At 32.8% G+C, this 22,818-nt stretch overlaps 1 protein-coding gene across 1 annotated transcript in view; it reads left to right on the top strand.

The window, feature by feature from the left end:
- The window catches only part of LOC123247107 (contactin-6-like), a 302,957-nt gene that overhangs the window by 226,278 nt on the left and 53,861 nt on the right, over positions 1–22,818 (top strand). The window contains exon 10 of the mRNA XM_044675908.1: positions 3,401–3,528. Within this exon, the coding sequence (XP_044531843.1) occupies positions 3,401–3,528 (128 nt within the window). The remainder of the gene's footprint in view (positions 1–3,400; positions 3,529–22,818) is intronic.

The raw sequence follows: 22,818 nt of genomic DNA on the forward strand, positions 1-22,818 counted from the left end.
AACACCAAGAGAAGCCAGTCTTTCATATTTAAATACTCTATTGTTCTTCTTTGCAGTTTTGCCCTTAGGGAAGAGGGCACAGGAAAATATTTTTTTTAAAAAAAGCCCTTGCCTAACACCTGAAAGATTTTATTTTATCTTCTGGTTTACCTGTAGATAAAATCCATTAAGCTTTTTTTTTTTTTTTGAGGAATAGTGTTGTTACAATGAATGTTTGAAACTCTAAAATTACAGTGTGAGTTGATAGAATTAAAAAACACATATTGGCTCTGCTTAATTCTCTTACTGGCAGTTTTTATTTTCATTGTTTATTTCCCATTTTACTTACTTCTCCTCAAGAAAATGCAGCAACAAGCTAGGCTGCTTGAATTACATACCAAATTGGAATATTTTGACAAAGTTTTGAAAATCTTAAATACTCTCAACATGCAGAATTGAGATTCTGCCTAGTGCCTGTATGAGTAACTCCAGAGCTCTGACCAAAGAAATGCAATTGGATGATAAATACTGGGGGAGGGGAAGTAACCTTAAAGAGATCTGGACCTTAATTGATGTTAACTTTTTGAGGTTTTTTTCCCTCTCCATAATAGTGAAAAAGTCTATTAGAATTGAAGAAAAGAACTTTTGAATTTAATGCCTATATTTTGTCATGCTTATTGTATTTGCTGATTGTTTTAAGGTTTAATTTTTTTAAGTTCATATATTAATCTAATCAATATCTTTCTGTTACACTGAATCATTTTAAGCTACTATGTTTTGCCTATTAGATATATTCTGTTACACTATTTTTATCTGTACCTTTCCCCTATGATTGTACTGAAGAACATATCATTACAAAAGTCCATACATGCCTTGCACAATCACTTTTCAGTGGCAAAATGATAATTCTTTATGTATGTTGGATTTGTCACCTGATTCATTGAGGTCACATATTTAGGAAGGGCACCTCAATCCCTTGAGAATACAATCACAATTGCTTTTCAGGGCTATTTCTTTTGGACCAGAAGTAATACTGTTTCTTAAGGTTTCTGATCCCTTAAGACTCAATGATACCAACGGCCCCTGTTACTTGGGTTCATATATGATATTGCTCCAAGGGTTCCCAATTCCTTTTGACAAAAAAATTACTCCAATCTGCCCTTGGACCATGACCTAGAAGTGTATTTAAGCACTGAAGTTATCAGTCTGCCTATGGTCCTATGCTCATTGCTAACATAGACATTCCTTGTAATCTCTTTCTGATTGGATTCCAGGTCTTTTTATTGTTTCTGGTTTGAATACTCCTAAAGATGTTGATTCTGTCTACCACCAATTCTATCACTGGTGTTTCATCCTCCTGGTTTCTGGACCAGCCTCTACCTGTTTATGATAGATTTCTTTTTCTGACTTCCTAAATTGTCTTTGGAAGAAAGAATGTCTCACTCTGACCTTTCATGGACTTTGCCACTCCAGAATTCAATTTGTGGCATTATTTTAAAGTTGGCTGGAGGGGATTATTGGAAGGGCTTGATTCAATGCTTTCTTCAAACTACCATTTTGGTTCTGTCCCCAGAAATACCACAGGTAATTTTAAAAATGATATAGCCATGTGGCAACTACTTCATTCTCCTCAAACTTTACCTCCTAATACAACTAAATAAGGACTCGCTTTATAGAATGTAACTAAACAAGTCATTCCCTATTTCCAATATACCTCTGTGGCAGAGCAAGAAATGAACAGTCTTATTAGATTGCAAATTACTCTTAAACCTTATAGTGAAGGATTGAATTCTGGAACTTACAAAGTATTGCAAAATCACTTGACTTATATCCCTGGATCTGTAAAAAAAATCTCTCTCCAGTATATAGCAGAGGACCTTACTTTTGTATTTAGTTATGTATCACTGAACATTCAAAATACAGGTGTGACTGCTTCAATTCACTGACAGTGAGTAGAACACAGTCAGTGATAATTAACCTCAAATCAGAAGCTGATTTCAGTCAAATCCCCATCTGATGCTATACTCTGCTGGGAGCGTGACAATGTTTCAAAGTGGATAATTAGCTCTCTTAGCTATATTGCATGAAATACATATATTAGTAACAAAATATATTTGGAATATAACAAAATAGCTTTTTGTCATACCTTAGAAAATATGATATGACTTAATTTTCATTCATTTTCATTCAAAACCAATGATTTCTAAAAACATTTTTGTTGATGTAAACATTAAATATCTATAAATATAGTTACTGAGCCAAAGCAAGACATAATGGATAAAAATTTTAGGTAAGGAGTCAGGATTACTTGGTTTCAAATCCCATCTAGGAATATATTCAATATGACGCTGAACATGCCCAGAAACAAAATTAGTTTTCTATTTCTCTTCTGCAAAATGGTGATAATAATGACATCTATAGTAAAAACTTGTGAGGATCAAATGAGATAATATTTTTAAAGTGATTAGAAAAATCTTAAGCCTCACATAAGTGAGAGCTATCATAAGAAGGCTTCTAAGTAGTATGTTTTAAAAGCTATTAATTTTCATAAAATATATTTATGCCTTGAAGTATGCATCAACTTAAGTTGAACAAATTTCCCAATTTCTTCTCTATTAAAATTTGGGGCTTTGATGTAGATTATCATTTTGAGGTTTGCTTCAATTATGGAGTGGCATACCAAAGTTTGATGTTAACTGACATTTAAATTCCAAGGAACTTTCCATAGATATATCTGTGCCGAAAGCAAAAACAATATAGGCAATTGTTGTAACAATGTGTATTTCAGTTTTTCAGGGAAAACCCAGTGTTTTCAAGTCTTTCATCTACTATTATGCTTTTGACTTCCATTAAGGAAACATGCTTATTCTAGGCTCCAAGAAGGCTCTTCAGGTTGCAAAGAACCACAAAAATACCTACATTCCATTAAACCTGATGAGATTCCAAGGATATTCAAAACTTTTGTGTTTGAGACTATATAGTTATTTCCATATGTATGAAGCCCTTGACTACCTAAAGAGCTAATCTTTATTTTTCCAAAGCTGAATTCAATTTTTACTAATAAGCTAAGTGAACTTGTGTACTCTAAAGAAATATTGTTAATAGTTACATTTCTTATTTGTTCTAATAATTTTGTTTTATAATATTGTTATTTCTCTATTTAATATTAATATAAATAAAAACTAATAAATTTACATTTTAAAGTACATTATAATCATGTGAGAATTTAGGGAAGGGAGAAGTTTGCATTCTGAAGTGGAGTCAGTAATTGAACATGAGAGAAATGGAATTATATTAGGTATTTTTATAGGTTATTATAACATTGAAAATTTAATACTGTCATTAGATAAAGATTTGTTAATTCTGGACTATATTATATAAAATAACCTTCTTCTATTAATAATATACTTTTTTTCTTTAGATTCTTTATCTTAGATAATGGCAGTCTCAACATATATAATGTTTCCAAGTTGGATGCAGGAACATATACTTGCATTGCCAAAAATCAGTTTGGCATTGCCAAGGCTTCAGGCAACCTGGTCATAAAAGGTACTTATACTTACTCTGCATTTTATTCATATTGAGAACTTTTCTGTATATCTGATAACATCATTTTACCATTTTAAACACTTTATATAAAATGTTTAATTCAAGGTTTCTGCCCTACTTACATTAGCAAGTCACTTGAGGCACTCACATACTGGTATTTACCAAGGCCCACTCACAGAGGAGAAGTAATTTTGAGTCTTGGTAGTTGGTCACACCTCTCCATTTGAACAGAATGGTACCATCATAAAACATTTCTCAGAGTTGGTGTTTCTAAAACCAGCTGAACATAGCTAATTGGTCACAAATTATAGTTTCCACTCAAAATATTTGTGTTTTCTCAAATGTCTTCGTGTGTTGGGCTGCAGAGATGTGTTGATGTAGTCATTTAATTCATATGTAATTTGTTAAGTAGGATTTAATTCAGAAACATTCCTCTTCGATGCAATTACCTATGTATATGGGACATGTGTACAACTGTACTGAATATAATGCAATGCTAAGCTTGTAGAATATAACCATTTAAATAGGCAGTTCTTGAAAGTAGAAAAAAGATTAAAATGTATGCCCCAAACATAGCATTCATGAGTTGCTACTCTATTATTACTATCACAAACATCTATGTCTGTACAGAGATAGTAAAGCAGAAGGCTACATTTTAAAATCTTTCAAAATATATTCTATTCTCCTATCAAAAATGCCCTCACGTACATTCCCAAAGGACATAATTAGCATTTGAAGGCTTTTCTCTATTTCCCATTTTTGCTGAATACTAATAATATTGCATTCACTTGAAATGGTCATTTGCCTCAATTGATCGCCTTCTTTGAATGGCTAAAATGAATATCTCTTTGAAACAGGGTGAGATGCTAATTGCTAATTGCTCACAAATGTTTAAGTTGTTCATTCAGGACCTTTAGGTATTTTTTAATTTTAAACCTCCTTCTCAGATAATGAAAATTTTAAGTGGTTCTACTTCATCACTTCATTAGCCCATTTTGAGTGTCTCAAAGAAAAGCAGAATCTAGCTCTGTCCCTGGAAGACATCACTGCCAACTTGTCTCAAGGAGATTTCATTATGACAACTCTTGTCTGCAAAGCTTGAGTACAATGTGACTGGTGAAACGTGATGTGTCAAAATCTACCTGGTATGTTTCATTTTGAAAAACAGCCATTCTAAAAGATTGACTTGTCATTTTTTTAAAGTCACAAATGGACTAAGTGGTTCCAACACATGCCATGACTATATTTTATAACAAAGACTATCTGCAGCCACTTTTCACTCACTATAATGGGAAACACGTAAATATTCTAAAATGTGATATGACCATGCCAAGGTGAGGAAAATATAGATAGAGATCAAATATCTCATTAGAAAAAATATAGAAAAGGACATCTTTGGTTTATTTCCTTAAAGTACCAACCTTCACTTATTTAAAAGTATTTATTAATATATTTTTATCAAATATTATTGTAGCATATAGTTTAAGTATAATAGGTAATTCTGCTTATCTTCTCAACCAATCAATAAATGTCTGTTAAACAGCTATCTTGTAGGTACTCAGCTAGATTCTAGGGAGTTAGAGCCAAAAATGGAACAATCTGTGCCTTTAAAAAGTTTATACTATCTCACAGTAGGGAATTTATTCTAAGTAAGCCCATATTCTAGTTCTGATAACACGAGGTTTACCCATTCTTTTGAATAATTGGGTTGGTTATGAAAATAGCATTACTGCTAGAAGATATCCATATCATCAGTAAAAATTCTATCAGTTCCATCATCTTCATCCATAAAGACAATATGACTTATGCCATCATGTGAAAACCAGGAAATGTGGTATATATGTGATATATATTCATGCAGGGTAAAGAGCCTGGGGATGAGTTTCATGTCAAAGCAATGTAACAATATTTTTCTCTAAAATTATAAGCTAACATACATAGATTATAGAATATAAAACACCCGATACAGCCATAGACTTTAGTGAAATCTTTGTAATCTAAGCCCTTTATCATTAAAATCATAGCAATCTTTACATGTTCATTTGTAACCATTATAATTTTGATGGGAATCATTATTATATAAAGTATTTTATTTCTTATTTTATTAATTATCAATTATTTTTACTACATTTATTATATTATTATGTTATACATAACATATTATTTAATTAATAATTAAAATAATATTGATTAATAAAAATTTAAATCTTTAATATTTATTATGTTTTCACCTTTTGCTGGCCAAAAGAAAAGCAAAAAGTATGCTCCCTGCCCTGATAAGAGTTTATATTCTAAGAAGAGGAAACGTAATATATAAACAACTGTACGTATAGAAGATATACAGAATAAATAGGCAATAATCTACAGAGCAATTGGAATGTTCATCTCAGAATGAATCTTTCAGCAATAGTAATGGGGGCCAGGAAACAGGGGGAAGTGTTTTGCTGAAGGTAAAATGTTATTCCATTATGATGGGTAACTACCAGTGAGGAAGTTCATTCTGTCAAAGAATATGAGCACCTGTCCTACAATTTATACATTTAAAACAGAGCCTAAGATATTGAAAAACTAAGTAATATATACAGAGTTACACAGCTAGTTTGTGTCAGAAGCATAATGTGAAGCCACTTCTAACTCCTAAGCTACCTAGCTACCCCACTATACCTAGCTGATTATGTCAACAACAAATACCTTCATCATCATCATCATCATCTGTACTATGCACCTTAATAAATTATTAATTAGACTTTATTATAATAATTATGCTCCTTAATAAATCACATGATTTATTCTATGAACATTTTGATATTTATAAACTATTTAGGTGGGTTCTTTATCTACAAAAATTCTTTTAAAATTGGATTCTTTTTCTTAAAGCTTGTACAGGCAATTCTTAGCTATAATTTGCAGGCATAGAAAGTCTGTCAGATTTTTTCTACAGCTATATGAAATGAAGATATAGTTTCGTTCACACTTTAGTCCTTAACCTTGCTGTCCCACCCCTTTCTTTGAGATGAGTTGGCACAGTGCATAGAGTACTAGAAAAGGAATCATGAAAAAATTAATTTAACCCAGAATCTAATACTTAGTACTTGTGTGACCTAAGGTGAGTCTCAACCTCTATTTGCCTTGGTTTCCTCAACTATAAAATAAGGATAATAATAGCCTTTATCTTGCAGTGTTGTTATCAAATGAGGTATTATTGTAAAATGTGTAGCACAGTTCTTGTTATATTGTAGGTGCTATATGAATGCTAATGATCATGGTTAACATTTTAGTGAGAATGAATTCTATATTAAAGCATAACGATGATTAATTACACTATATGAAGGACATTTTCCTGGATTGAGAAAGACCTTGTTTTAAGTCTGACATATGAAAACATGCTAGCCTAAACCCTCAGTATCACCAGGCAAATCAAGCCATAAATTATAGAATATACATTGATAAGTTTCCTTAAATAGAGATACAGGCATCAGTGAATTAGAAAGCACAATAAAATAAAGTTATAGGAAATAGAGATACTTTGAAAAGAGAATTAAAGATAAATCTGGAAGCACTGACTGGCCTTCCAGTTCTCTCTTGCTCTTAGAGTATCTCTATATTTTCAATGCTGCTTACACCTCAGTGATCCTTCCAGTTCTGACTCAGTGATTCTATCAAGGTCATCTGTACCTCTTTGGATCCTCTGTGGTGATACTAAGCAACTTGCATGAAGTTGTATTGCCTTGAATATCTGGGGATCTAAATTCAAAATTCTCCACCACTATTCAATATGTTTCATTCAAGCAAGTTGATTAATATCCCTATATGATTCCTTTTTCTTAATTGTAAAGTTGGAGGGTGAGAGTAGATGAAGTTTCTAGTAACTTTACTGTTGCTTTTTGTTATATTTTTATTACAACATTCCAATTCTTTTTAATCTTTTCTTTTTTTTGCTGAGAAATTTTATCGGCTTTATTTGAATATCAAGGAGAGGACAAAATATTAAGCTATCCTGGAGTAGGTAGTATTTTAAGTCTCTCCTAACTAAATTTATACTCCTCAGACTGTCTTACAATAGGATATTGTTAACCCTTGCTTAAGCCTCAGTTTCCTCATTTGTAAAATGTAGTTCAAATAGATGACCTCTGAAGTTTCTACCATGTCTATGAGCTACATAGAGTATATGTATATGAATTCATAGTATATGAATTTTTGAAATAAGTTTTTAGCTGCAAAATGTAAAGAGAATAACAAAGTTTGAAATGTTGTATTTACCAGTTATGATTGGCAGATTTCTAGTAGCCAAAGTAAATTCTTCTCTCTGTCCACAACCCTTAACATGTATTCTGATTGTCACTGAGAGAAGTCAATAGAACATTCTTTCTTTTTTATCTGCCTGAAACATAGAAGAACTTATAGAAATTTCCTGAATCCATCAAAAGTGATTGAAATACATGGATCCTTTCTCCTCCTTTATAGTCGACAGTAATACTTTGCTAAGAACACATGTACACATACTCACTCACTCATATGTACAGATGTCCCTATGTATAGTTTCCCAAAAGTCTGAATGAAGTGTGTGTGTGTGTGTATGTTTACCTGCATTTATGTACATGTATATGTGTGACTGTGTATTATATAATTCTATAAGCATATATAAGTATATTTGTCTTTGTAAATATGTATACATATATACATAAATATTATATGCACACAAATTTAAATGTGTATAAATGCATGTATATATTACACATGTGAGATTTTCAATTCAATCTGGATTTAATATGAAAATTTTTCTCATTCCAAAAATTAAAAGAATATTTTCCTACTATTTACTCTACAATTTTGTTGCCATTTTTCAGTGCCACCATTGAAGGCCAATACGCCCATTGTTGAGTTGGCTTGGTACTGAGTGAATTTATATTTTAACTTATGATTTCTGCTTCCCCTCCTCAATGATTTTTTTTAAAAAACTAACAACTAGAATGACCTTCATGATAATATGATGGTTAAAAAGCAAATGAAGAATATGAGTGAAGTAAGCAAAGCAATGACCTCTTTTAGAACTGGCTTATCAGACTTGGTCATGCAAGAAATGTTGCCATTAGATAACATGTAAAAGATAATAGTTACATGATTTAACTATTTTCACACTAACTTTTTTTAGCTATTATGGCTTTTCTGAGACAAGAGGATTCTAGAGTTATCTACTACATGGGCTTGAAATTTTGAATTTCAGAAACTCAGTGGGATGAGGTAATTTTCTATTGCTATGATGAAAGTACAATTAGCATCAATATTGCATATTTCCTTGGAAGGTGCCAGCTGTAATTTGAGGCTGCTACAGAAGCATGGGCTGATGCTTGAAAGGAAACCCGGTTTAGGTGACGTTCTCTTCTCAAGAGAGCTACATTGCATTATATTTAGCTAGTGTTTATTTTAAGAAGTATATGAAAATAATATAACAATCAGAAATTATTTAATTTGGCATTTGGAAAATTATTAAAAAACAGAGCAACAGCAGGCTATAAAAATGATCTTGTTTGCAGGCAACATTTGTTTCTGTTTCCCCACTGGAGAAGTTTGGGATGTTCAATTATAGGCCTCATTGCTTCAGCATTATTTTCTACTGAAATGTCGGAACTTGGAAAAGCATATCTAATGTGCAAATTAAGTTTATTGCTGCTCATTTACTTGTTTATTCTTTGTGATAGAAATCTTTATTATGCTAGCTTGCTGAAGGTCCTATCTGGGTTTCTCCTTCAGAATGGAAATATGCTTTAATATTCATCTAGATTTACTAATGGAGATGGAAAGATAATTGGAAAGCTAGAGGCTCTCAAAGGCATTTAAGAGGATTTGAGGTGCCTCGCATGAATACAACTTTGTCAAAAAAAAAACACATAAATATGGTATTAGGAAATGGCAAGACACATTAGGCTATATTAGTCATACTGTTCTTCGTGAAATTATAGGATATGGATTCCAGAAGGTTTTTTTTAAAGTTCATAGAAAATTTGAATTTTTCAACTTAAACTTCAGATACCAATAATAGTTAATCCACTGGTTACCAACCCGCCAATCCATCAATCAATCAAATAGCAAGCACTTAGTGAATGCCTACTATATGCCAGGTGAATTGCTAGTGACTATTGATATAAAGATAAAAGTGGAATTCTTCCTGCCTTTGATGGCTACATATTCTAAAAAAATTGGTTGCAATTTTTCATGAACAGATGTTGTTCATACAAAAAAGGATAAAACCAAAATACTTTAGGATAACCTGGGTAGGGGCAGCTGGGTGGCTCAGTGTATTGAGAGCCAGGCGAGGAGACTGGAGGCCCAAGGTTCAAATCTGGCCTCAGACACGTCCCAGCTGTGTGACTCTGGCCAAGACACTTAACCCCCATTGCCTAGCCCTTACCACTCTTCTGCCTTAGAAGGAATACACAGTATTGATTCTAAGACAGAAGGTAAGGGTTTAAAAAGAAAAGTTATTTGTGCAATCAATTGTTAGATTATCTCACTGAAAGGGAATTTCCTTTTCTTTTCTTACAAACTAAAGTGGCTATTTGTAAGATAAACTGAAAGTTGGGTTCTATAAACATTTGTCATCAAAAAGCAAAATCAGAATCCCAGGAAAAAATATCACTCAGTAATGATACTTTTTTATTTCTTTTAAAGATCAAATGTTTGATTGTGTTGCTTGGAAATGCTTAATGATGAAACTCTTTGCTAAAGTAGACCAATATCGTCTATGCAATCTGGAATCTCTGAGAGTGACCTGGGACACAAAAATATTAATTTACTTTACCAAAGTATATATGTCTTGGAACTATCTACTAAAATACACTCCATTTTTGATATGTGAATATGCTTGACAGGAACTATTTCATTCTTCACAACAACTCTGTGAAATAAGGACTACAAGTGAAAACTGTTTAGACTCAGAAAATCCAAAGAGACAGATTGTGAAAAAGATTGTATTGGATCTCTTACACCAAGTTTCAGACCTATCCAGTGTACCACACTCCCTTTCCTGACTTCTGGATATTTAGAGAACTTCAAGTGTAAACTACTCACAAGTTATTCTATATTGACAATCTTTCTGAAATAATGAACATGTCAAATAAGTCCTCCCCACATATAATTTATGCTGCAAATTGCAGCAGTTACTTTGTGATTGATCTTTTAAAAAATGTAGACAAGAGGGCAGTTGGATAGCACAGTGGATTGAAAGCCAGTCCCAGAGATGGGAAGTCCTAGCTTCAAATATGACTCCAGACACTTCCTAGCTGTGTGACCCTGGGCAAGTCACTTAACCCCCATTGCCCACCCTTACCACTCTTCTGCCTTGCAACCAATACACCATATTAATTCTAAGGTGAAATGAGGGGTCATAAAAAATGTAGACAAACACGAGCCTATCCTCCATAAAAACATAAACTACACATATAGCGTACTTGAACTTTTTCCTTTGTTCATCTTTCTCTTTATGATTGAACTATGTTTACAGTTTTGATTAGTATCAAATCTACTAAATATATTGAATGCAACTAGACAGTTTGGTTTCATAGACATCAATATTGATTTAAGAATAAACCAAGAAGTCAGTATTAACTTTCTGGCCCCACAAAGAAACATCTAAAAACACACTGTAACCTCTCCATACCTCAGCAACTCTATCTTTAAAAAAGCATAATGATATTTTATTTGTCAGTTATCCCTAGTTGTCTCTTAGGAACTTTGTGACCCCTTCAGATCATAGCATCCATATTGGGTGCAACAGATAGGAGTGACTGAAAAGAAAAAAAAATCTCACTAATTTTAAGGCAGGAGTTTTGAACTGGAATTTCTGGGTCCATAGATAGATGTCAAAGGCTTTACATTAAGCCCTCGCAGAGTGCAAACTAAATAATGACACTTCTTTTATCTTCAATTCATTTTCACTTAATTTAATTCAAAAAAACACTTATTATGAACCAACTATTAATGACAAGAATTAGGACTCAACTTCTACTCTTCCCTCTCTCTCCATTTCCTAACAATAAACTTGTTTGTTTTTTTTTAATGGCAATCAAGACTCGGAATTCCTGGACAGATATTTAGCTGAATATGTAGCCATAAAAGAATCATCATATTTGTTATTTAGATGGGAAATAAACAATATAAAAATCAAATTTCATATTTCTTCCCAATTACATACTATGTCTAATTTCTGAGAAGAAGCCTCAGAATATAGTCTTCAATATCTTCATGCACAATTGAGTGGCCATGCCAAAGAAAAATATTTTTCCTGAATCTTATTTTTAAGATGCAGGCTATATCTATCCCCAGCACACTGAACACCATATCAAGCAAACTAAGCACAAACGAATGCCTCTGAAAGCTTGATTAAACCTCAATTAAACCTTATTTTACAAAATAATCCACTTTTACATTTGCCAGTTGGCCATTTATTATAATTGCATCCTCATTAGTCCATTAGATTTTTCTATAAGTACAAAACAACACACAAGAGAAAGATATTGTTTGTGTGCATTTGATAAGTTTGTCTGATGACTTTTATTTATACTGGTATCACTTTGAGAACCACCTCTACTTTCTAAATTGGATCTTTAAAACAAATACCTTTACAAAAACACTTAGTATAGTGATCCCATTACATATAAGATTCTGATTTTCATTTCCAGAAACCCTCTGTTAATAAAAAGGAAAATTTCATACATGGAAAAATGTATGAAATATATATGAATAATATTCTACAAATATAAGAAAATGTTAAATATTTAGTTATGATGTAATGTATATTATGTAACATCAAATATAATATATACTATAAATATAATATATTGATATATTTATTTTAAATTAAGGCAGAAAAATGAAACTAACATTTGAATTTGGAGGAAGGCTCATAAGAAGCATGAGTCTTTTAAAAAAGTATTATTGTTTTTTCTTTAATAAATTATTAATGTTTACCAATTACCCCCAACTCAATGAAGTGCATCCTTTCAAAAATAAACTGATTAAGTAAAACTAACAATTTTATGACGTTAGCTGAGAGTTCATGCATCATTTTACAACTGCATTTCCCCTTATGTCTCTATTTTAAGATGATTTAATTAACAGAAATCTGCTTTTTCTTCCTTTTACCTTTGACTCTTCTAGCGTGTGGGTAGAGAAAAGAAAGAATATTTTTTAACAAATATTCACAGTCAAGCAATACAAATTACCTCTCTGTATGTTAAAAAATACATGTCTTCTTTCCTTTCCTAAACCCATAACCTTTTTATTGAGAGGTATACATCATATCTCTTACTAATTCTGAAATAAGATATTAAGTAGAAACTATATGAAATAGAAAGCTTAAAGGGAAAAAAAGCAGTTTGATGACAAGAATGATAAAAAATACTTTGAAGAAATGATTTAAGGAACTTTTAAAAACAAATAAAAGAAACAAGAGTTTTGCAAATGAGACTTAGAAAAAGGATTTATATAACTTAATGGAAAAATCTAAAAACAAACAGGCAAAAAAGCCTTACTCTACTAACACTTGCCCTAAAAATCAGAATGAATCTAATTAATTACTAGGAGACAAAAAAAACCTATTCTTAATGTAAAGTAAAAATAATAAGAAAATATGGCAAAATGTGATATTTGATATCACAAACAACTAGCCTGGTAAACAAATCAAGGAAAAATAATGTGAGAATCATGATTAACAAGAAATACATGAATAGGAAATAATCTAATTATCAAAATTCAAGTAATCAATAAAGGAAATCATCCAGACATATTAGAAAAATAATACAATTTGAAGTTTAAAAAAGGGGGAAGAATGGGGGCTTACTTCTAAAGTAAAAGTTCTCAGATATGTTATTGCCAAAATCCAGAGCTACTAAACAGGAAAAAGAAAAAAAACTTCAACAAACAGCCAGAAAGAAATAATTCAAATATCAAAGAATTGCAATCAGCATCAGACAAGATTTAGAGCTACAGTATAACGGAATAGAGAAAATGGAATGAAGAATTTGAAAAGGCAAAAGATAAAGGGCTACAACCAAGAATAACTTAAGCAGCAAAATTCACTATAATCCCCAAAGGAAAAAATTGCAACTCCAAAAAAACGGTACTTCTAAACTTTTGAAGAAAAAAAAAACTTAAACCTTGGAAACCATTTAAGGGAGTCAAGAAAAAAGGGAAATAAAATGAACAAGCAAATGCCTTTTATAAGGATGGATTGTTAACTCTTTAATGAAAGGAGGACAGATTTAAAAGTGTTTTTAGAATTCCAATGCCACAATATAATATAGTTGTAACAAACTGAGACAAGATAGGTTTATTATATTTTAAATATGCTAAAACAAAATAAGAAAGGGAAAGGAATGAAAAGAAAAATGAAGAGTATTGAGGATGGGATATGTTACACAAAAATGGAAAGAAAGAAAAACTTGAAAACACATAATCATATTATTCAAGTAGAGCTATATGTAGGAAGGATGAATCACTAGAATGTTTTTATCTAAAGTGTTAAAAAAAAAGGAACAATATCTCTGTCTTTCTCTTTTTGTCTCTGTCTGTCCCTCTCGGTCTTGGTCTCTGTCTCAGTCTTTCTCTTTTACAAATATGTACCTGTGAGTTTCATGTAGGAATATATTTCACTTAACAAGGTTACTGATACAGAGTAGGGGAGTAAAAAGGACGTAAGGATTGATTTTCTGGAGCTCTGCCAGGGAAAGAGGAGGATTTTATCAGTGATATCATCTCTGGATGTGAAATTGATAGGATGAATACTAGAATTAAATTTACTTTTGAGTCAGCCTCCCCTTTCCCAACCTACACCACCCCAATCCTGCACCACAACTCCTCCCCAGAAAAAAAGGATGGTGAAAAAGAGAACATTCCTAGAAAATAATAGAGAAAGTGATTGTGTTTATTTTTGCTATATTTTTAAAGTAAAAATCCCTTTGTTAATTAGTTTTATGTAGTTAAATATAACCAGGATGCTAATCACTGCCACCTCCCCCCATCCCAGAAAATAGAGAAAAACATAGCAAGTGGAGGTTTGAACCAATGTCATTAGAAACGAGACACCCATGGGAAAGGACATGTTATATTTATAGCTGCTTTTTTTTTTGTAGCGGCAAAGAATTGGAAACTAAACATATGTCCCTCAATTGGGGAATGGCTGAACAAATTCTGCTATATGATAGTGATGGAAAACTATTCTTCTTTAAGGAATGATGAACAGGACATTTTCAGAAAGAGCTAGTAAGACCTATATGAACTGATGCAGAGGGAAATAAGCAGAGCCAGGAAAACATTGGACATTGCTATTCTCCATTAGAATATGGTCTCCTTTTGGTCAGGAGAAATATTTTGATGTTGATGGTTTTATTTGTTTCATTGTTCTTGAGTTTCAAGTTATTGAGTACTTAGCATGTGACTGTTATTGTCAGGTCATTTTCAGTCATGTCTTGCTCTTTCTGACCTCATTTGGGGTTTTTTTGGCAAAGATACTGAAATAGTTTCCCATTTCCTTCTTGAGTTCATTTTATAGATGAGAAACTGAGGCAAATAGGGTAAAATGATTTGCTCAAGGTGACACAGATAGTAAGTGTCTGATCCCAGATTTGAATGCAGTTAGATTAGTCTTTCTGAATCTTATATACTATATGCTTATATACTTATATACTATATACTATATACTTATACTATAGCAATGATCCAGAAACTAATAGGAAATTAATAATGAATAGCAAGTGTGGTAAAAAAGAATGAATATTTGCAGGTGAATATTTGATGGATGAGGAAAAGCCTGAGAAGCACCAAGAAACCCACATAAATGAATCCACTTCATTACTTTTAAATGTACATAAGAGGAGGATATCTGAGATTCCCAATACTTATTTTTTTTTATTTTTCACATCTTTTTTATCTGGGCATCTTAGAAATCTTTTTAAAAATCATTCAGGAATAATGATAACAGAGATAAAGACCATTGCTTAATAGATTTATAGATAAATAGGGACTCGGAGACCATCCAGTCCCAACCATTATTTTATTTTATAGATGAGAAAATAGAGGTTGTGACTTGCCCAAAGTCGCTCAGTATGTGCCTAACATAGGATTTGAACCTAGTTCCCCTAATGGCATAATCAGTGCTTTTTTCCAAAAACCATATTATTTCTTGATGGGAATGAGGTCTTACCTTTGTATCAATGATTCATTTCTTTGGAGTGGAATTTGTTACATAAGAAACTTTTGCTGTATACCTAGAGAGAAGGCCATGTAACCAAGTTATCACAGCCATGGATTAGGGCTTTGCCGCATGGGATGAGGGAAATGAGGCAGGCAATTACTAAAAATAACATTTTCTGAGTGGTTGAAAGAAACCAATCACCTTGTTCATGATTATCCCCTGAGTTTTTGGCAGGCTGACTAAGGAATAGCTTACATAATACTGTATTTAGCCACTGATACAAGAAAATGGATCTAATCAGGTGAGGAGGAACCACACTAAATATTTCTGACAGCTGGTTTAATTTGATTAGCTTGCATGCCAAAGGTGTACCAATAAGTCCTATACCCATCTTCAACTAATAGTGAAATGAAAATTCTTATGGGGAAAACCAGGGAAATTAACTCAAATACTATTTGTGGGTTCAGTGGGGTGGATAGGAGACAGGAAGGGACAATGGGTAGGACCCTACAAACCAGGGAACCAGGTTTAACTATAAGGGGAATGACCATTGACAAAAATGGCAGTTAAGCCTGACTAACTGTCACTCTGCCCCACCCATCCTGGAATCACTTCAGAGTATTAAATACATACAATGAGAACATTAAAGTATTAGGAATCTCACAGGGAAAGAGTTTAATTGTAATATGAGGGGATAGGAGATGGGGGTGAGTTGAAACTATATCTAACTGCCCAGGACTGGAGTCAAAAGGGGTAAGTTCCTTAGCCAACCTGCTTCTGCCAGGTTTTGACAGTTTGGCTAAGGACCTGAGGAAGAGGGCTTGGATTTGGGGTCTCACAACTATTCCAGAGATGTTTTCAGGATACCAGGAACCGACTCCTTCACAGCTGATGATCCAAAAGTAACCAGGTAGGGAGAGATGTCTGCAAACTGCTCACCAGAACACAGACCTCTTCCCTACTCAGAGTTGACTTGCAGGATGATGTCCGGCCTTCACAACCTCACCACTCTCCAAGATCCCAGGTCAAATAGGGACTGCTGATTGCACTTCTGCTCCAATCCCCTCACAAACAGCAATGTCTGTTGCTTAGCACTCTCTTCCCTACCCCCTGCATTCTATTCAGAATGTCCATGACTTCCAGCAAAGGCTTTCCCTAACATGCTTACACAAATCTACTTTTAAACTTTTAAAGCCTATACCTATTACAAGATGCAACTCAATATATTAAAACATTATAAAAATAAGGTTATGACCATTTTTCTATATAATAAAATATTTCAAAATTACACTCTAGGTAGTAATTGCTTTTTAAAAGATATTTTGAAGCCTAATGATTTGTTGAGATTCAAAACAAATTCTCTTATGCAATGATGTATAAATATTTCATTCTTATAAACCCTTTTTACAGTCTAGAGATTTCCCAAAATTATGTTTATAAATGCATAAAATAAAATTCATAGTATTGCAAAGGAAGCCAAAAATATATATTTATATGCATATATATATGTATTTATACATATAAATACATGCACACATACACTTGTGTGTGTGTATAAAATCTCTCAGACCCCAGGTTAAAAACTAACTGATAAACTTCAAAGGATTTCACATTTCATACTCAACTAATAAACTTTTGGGACTAATCAGTCCTCTTTGATCTTTAGAGCTATACTCATAATACATAAAGGGAAATTGTTTTTTGTTCTTTCAAGATATAGTAGAAGCTCCATATGTAAGCAAATGGAACTTATAATACTTCCCAAGTAGCCTTGTGTTACTCATATGGATTATTCACTCAAATGCTTTTCCATAGATTCCTCCATCAGCCATAGTTCATAGCTTTGGTCATAGGCCTTCACACCTAGGATTTCTCCATCACTCCAGATGCATTCCTCAGATGATTCAAGATTCTTCCTCCTTTCCTGACTACACCTGACTATACTTGCTATGAGTTGGGCCTCCTGGCCATCACAGTATAAAATATCAAGAAATGTTATGACTTTTGACATTGATGAAGAACATAGAGCAGTCTAATGATTAGCCTCTTCCAAGATATCTCTCTTCAGTCATTGACCCTATGCCAAGTTTTCTTTGTCAGTGATTACTATATATCTATCCCATCATTTGTTTGCCATCTCAGTGATTCTGACTCCATAGCTGTCATTTTGACGATTACATTCTCTACATTCAATTGCTCACTACCTTAATTCTCTCGCACTCAACACTATTGCCATGATATCCCAGTCTAGATCTACCTCTCCATTATTTTGTGCTCTCTGTAATGCATTCTCTATAATTAGCAAACTTGCTTTCATTTTAGCTCTTTCCTTTCCTCACTCCATTTGTCTTTTGGATCTTACTGAGATGTCCCTAATGACTCTGCATCTCTGTTCAGCCTATTATTAATTCCACTTTAAGCCTCTACTTTCTCCTCCCCTAAGTCACTGAGCATGGAAGGGGCCCAGGGAGGGGGGGATCAGAGTCAGAATACTACTTGCTCCACATTGTCACTTCCCAATTCATCCTGCACCACAATCACCGAGTAGTCTCACATTCTTTGAAATTCATTGAGTTCAAATTTATCATAAAATAGATTTGTTTATCAGTTATCTATAGGGTTCTCAGGGTATTCTTCTTCCTTCTTCAATGAGTTTAATACTGATTTCATATTCTCTCTCTCCAGTTCAACTTCTGTCTTCATAATAGAATACTTCAACATACATATTGATACCCCATCAAATACCTTACCTTCACATTTCCTAAAACAACTTCCTATAGTCTATTTCTTCATTACATACCTTAGACACACATAGATTGTCACATCCTTGATCTTGTCATCACATACAAGTGCTCTGATTCCATATTCACAAAATTATTTTACACGACCATAAATTTTATAATTCCAACAATACCTTTAAATTCTGTTCTTTGTAATCACCATGATTTCTAATACTTTCACATCTCAATTCTCTCCCAGGCCATCACCCCAAAATTTTTCACATTATCCTCCCATTGAGCACTAGTTCATCTCCATACCTTCTTCTACACTCAATTCTGTTTCCAGTAATGCCTTGATACACTCCATTTTTAGCTTAATCTTACAATTCACTTCTTCAATGCAAATCATGTGCCACTGAATAGAGCTAGGGAAAAAAATCACAAAAGTGCACTCACTGAGTCCATTACAATTTATGTTAAACAATCTCACTGCATAAGGATAACATTTTGATACCTCTCTAATGAATGCATTTAATTGTTAATCACACAGGCTCTTACAAATATTTGCCCTTCATCAAGCCTCCTATAGCTCTTCACCTCTTCATCCTTTCAAGGGAGAGGTATAATTTCTTGAAAAATAATACAATCATTTTCCAAATGACATTATGCTTCCCTTCTAATCTCCCAATACTTACATGCATTCCCCCACTATTTTTCTCCTTTCTCTCAAGAAGTCATGCATGTTCTTGGCATGGAAAACTTATCAATAAACAACCTTGATCCAATTCCATCCCACCGTTTATATTTCCAATCTATCATATCCTCTCACTGGCTTTTATCCTTGCCTATAAAGTGGTTACTTCTGTACTTCCTATAAAGACATCCATGTCTAACTATTCTTAAAGGAAAACAAAATTTCTACCATTACTTAATTCTACCATTCCCACTAGCTATCCTCTTGTTTTCTATATCCTTCTTAGCTAATCTACAGGAGAAATTAGCCCACACTTAATTGTCTTCACTTTTTCTGCTTTCATTCTCTTTCCAACTCTCTATAATTTGGCCTCTCTCCAAAGTTACAAGTGATTTCTTAATCACTAAAGATAAGTTTCTTTTCTACATTTTCATACTTTTTTACCTTTCTGCTGATTTTTACAATATGGATAACTTTCTCCTGGATATACTCTCTTCTTTAGGTTTCATTGATATTTCTCTAATTGTCTTTCTCTGACCTGTGTATCCAATCCTTCATGGTTTCTTTTGCTGGATTTTCATTGTCCACATTTAATAATCATCAGTGCCACCCCAAAGTCCTGTTGTTTAATCAAAGAAATTCACCAAATTTTACATTATGTCTAAATATATTCTGTATAATTCATTCACTCACCATTTCCTTAAATGGTGAAGAGGTATTAGAAAGGTCCATAGGTGCACATATTAACAATTCCCTATAATTTGAAGAGCGTTTGGTTGAACTATGGTGCACATGACATTGTCAGTGCTGAATCAATGTCTGTTAATTAATTGACTAACTTACTTATTGGAGTGAATTTAAAAAGTTAGACATTTTCCTTAGTCTTACATTTTTGAATATTTCATATATGAGATGAAAAATTAACATGTTTAGGTCATGCAAGGAAATATTTAAGATGTCTATTTTTAAAGATAAGGTAATATCTCATGCACTTTAAAAACATGAATCCTTCACTTTTTTTTAAGACAACAAGGGCAACCAAAACACCCAGTAGAGATGACTGTCTTAAGAATGCATTTGGAAGCCACAGTTATTCCTTTCCAAGATGAGCCTCTAATTCTTAATTTTAAAAATGGATATACTTCAAAAACGCTGGATGCTGATCTAAATACATGGAACTCCAAGCTCCTCTATTCTAGTGGCATACATTTCTATAATTCAAATGACCATATGACTTTGAATTCATTACATTATTGCATTAAATTTAGGAATTTTCACTTCAGATTTTAAATGAGGGTATTTGCTTTCAAATATTATTTCTGTCACTATGTGAGCCTGAATAGGTCACTCAACCTTCCTAAATTAATGTTTATTTAACTTGATGATCCCAAACATTCTATTTGGATCTCATATAAGATCATGTATTTCCTAAGAATTAAGTTTAATTTATTTTTTCAGAAAAAGAAGTTTACTATGTGGTCAGAAGTGAGCTGATCATATTATCATGTCCATACCCCAATACAACTAAACTTGATGCTTACAAAATAGGAGTATTTGCTTTTAGGATGAGATCATGATTTTGTCAGAGATCAAACATGAGTGAGAGACAGAGGCAGATGCAGAGGAATTAAAAAGAAAGAGATCAAAAGTAAATTCATATATTATTCTCTAGAGGTTCAATCTTATGTTTAGAAACTCTAATATAATTTCCCATTATATTTAGCAATCACATGATACAACTCAAACTCCTCTCTACTTATTTTCATCTATGCATAAAAGTACAACTGATTTCCATTTTCCATATTGAAATTCTACTCATAAATATCTAATTTTCATTAAAGAGAAAGACTGAAAAACTGTGGATTCTAGTTACACTTTTGACACCAATTATTTCAGTAAAATTGTGAAATACATTTCATTTTCCTGCATATTACCTTCCTTTACCCCAAAGGGTGGGAAAAAATCACTTTTTTCCACAAGAAAACTGTGCACTTCTATTGCTTTCACCCGTTGTCTCTGTTTCTTACAAATGATGAAGAAAAATCTTCATTTGTTAGATCTATGTGATAAAGATCATCTTCATATTTTTATTCATCAAACTTATGACAATACTACATCATTATAACTATATGTGACGAGTGTTAAAGAAAGGCATTGATTTACCCAGAAAAAGTTTGAAAATTGTGAAATCTATATCAATTGACCTTCATGATATGAATCAGGAAACCATGGAAGGAACAGCCCATTTAATCCATCTTTTATATCACTGCTAAAAACACATTCTTAAAGCAAAGATCTCTCTGTCACTCCTCTATTCAGTAAACTTCAAAGTCACTCTATTACCTCTGGCACCAACTTCTATTTAATATGTAGAGTCCATTACAAATTTATTTTGACACAACTATCAAGATTTTTCTCTAAAATTACTCTCTTTCACACCCTCTAAAATATAGCATGGCTGGCTTTCTTCCTCATCTTTTCTAGCATTCTAAACTTCCATCACTACCTCTTAGAATAGGCTATTTCTCTTGCTTGAAAAGCATACCCTCCCCACTCATAGGAGTCCTTGCTTACTTCAAAATTCATTTAATGTACCTGAGATCTTTCCTAATTCCTATCATGGCTAGTATAATCCCTTCTTTGAATCACCTCATTTTTATATTGAACATATTTACATATTTGCTCATGTCATTTCCCCTAAGAGAATGGAAGCTTCTGCAGGGCAATTAATGTTTCATATTTTGTTTTGTGCCCAAAGAATATTTCCACTTAATTAGTATTTTTCTACTTGATCCTGAGTAGATTTTACATTCTGATAAAATTTTGGTAGTTACCTATGCCCAGTCCAATAAATATATAATTTTCTAAAACTTCTATATTTCTATAATCTCTGTGTAGTGGTAATAATCTGTAATTATTTTGTCTTTTTCCTAATTAAATAGTGGTGTTTTTAGCATCTTATAAAGAGAAAACTCTAGAGAAGTTTTGTTTCAAAGCTTTGTGGTGTAAGGGTTAAATTAGGGATTTTGACAAAATAAGAGAGCATCTTTTAATAATTTAAGTTGTAATGAGAATATAGTGGAGTTGTAAATTAATAATATCTCTTAAAGCCAGAGAAAAAACTTCTAGCAACTTTTAACAATTAACAATTTAGTTTAATTAAAATAGAGATAGTAAAAGAACATAGTAAAGGAGGGAAATATAGGAAAGAAGTAGAGAAAGAAAATTTCCTAATGTGTATACTAGTTATCCTATAACTACCTATAACTACCTATAATTACTACCTAAAACTGCCAATATATACCTATAACTGTCTATAACTGCCATTAGAGAAAGTCCAGCTTATCACCCTTCAGATCAGCTCACCAGGCAGGATATATATCCCAACCACAAACTAATCACCAACCCACACCACCAGCAACCAACACCCAATGACCAAGTCACACTAAGCAGTCAACTTCCCCACAACTCCCAGCCGTAACTGTCAGCAACTGACCACACAACCAACTCACACTGGCTCCTTTTTTTTCATACCCCTTTTTCTACCTCACTTCCTGTCTCTATCATTCCTCCTTCCTGCCTCTATGGTTTCTCCTTCCTGTCATTGTGAGCTAGTTAATCCCTACACATCTCTATAATAAGAGGACCTCCAGGTCCCCTGTTAAATTTCGTAAAAAGGTATAAAG

This window comes from Gracilinanus agilis, chromosome 1, assembly GCF_016433145.1.
Source record: "Gracilinanus agilis isolate LMUSP501 chromosome 1, AgileGrace, whole genome shotgun sequence".
In the NCBI taxonomy this organism is placed as follows: Eukaryota; Metazoa; Chordata; class Mammalia; order Didelphimorphia; family Didelphidae; genus Gracilinanus; species Gracilinanus agilis.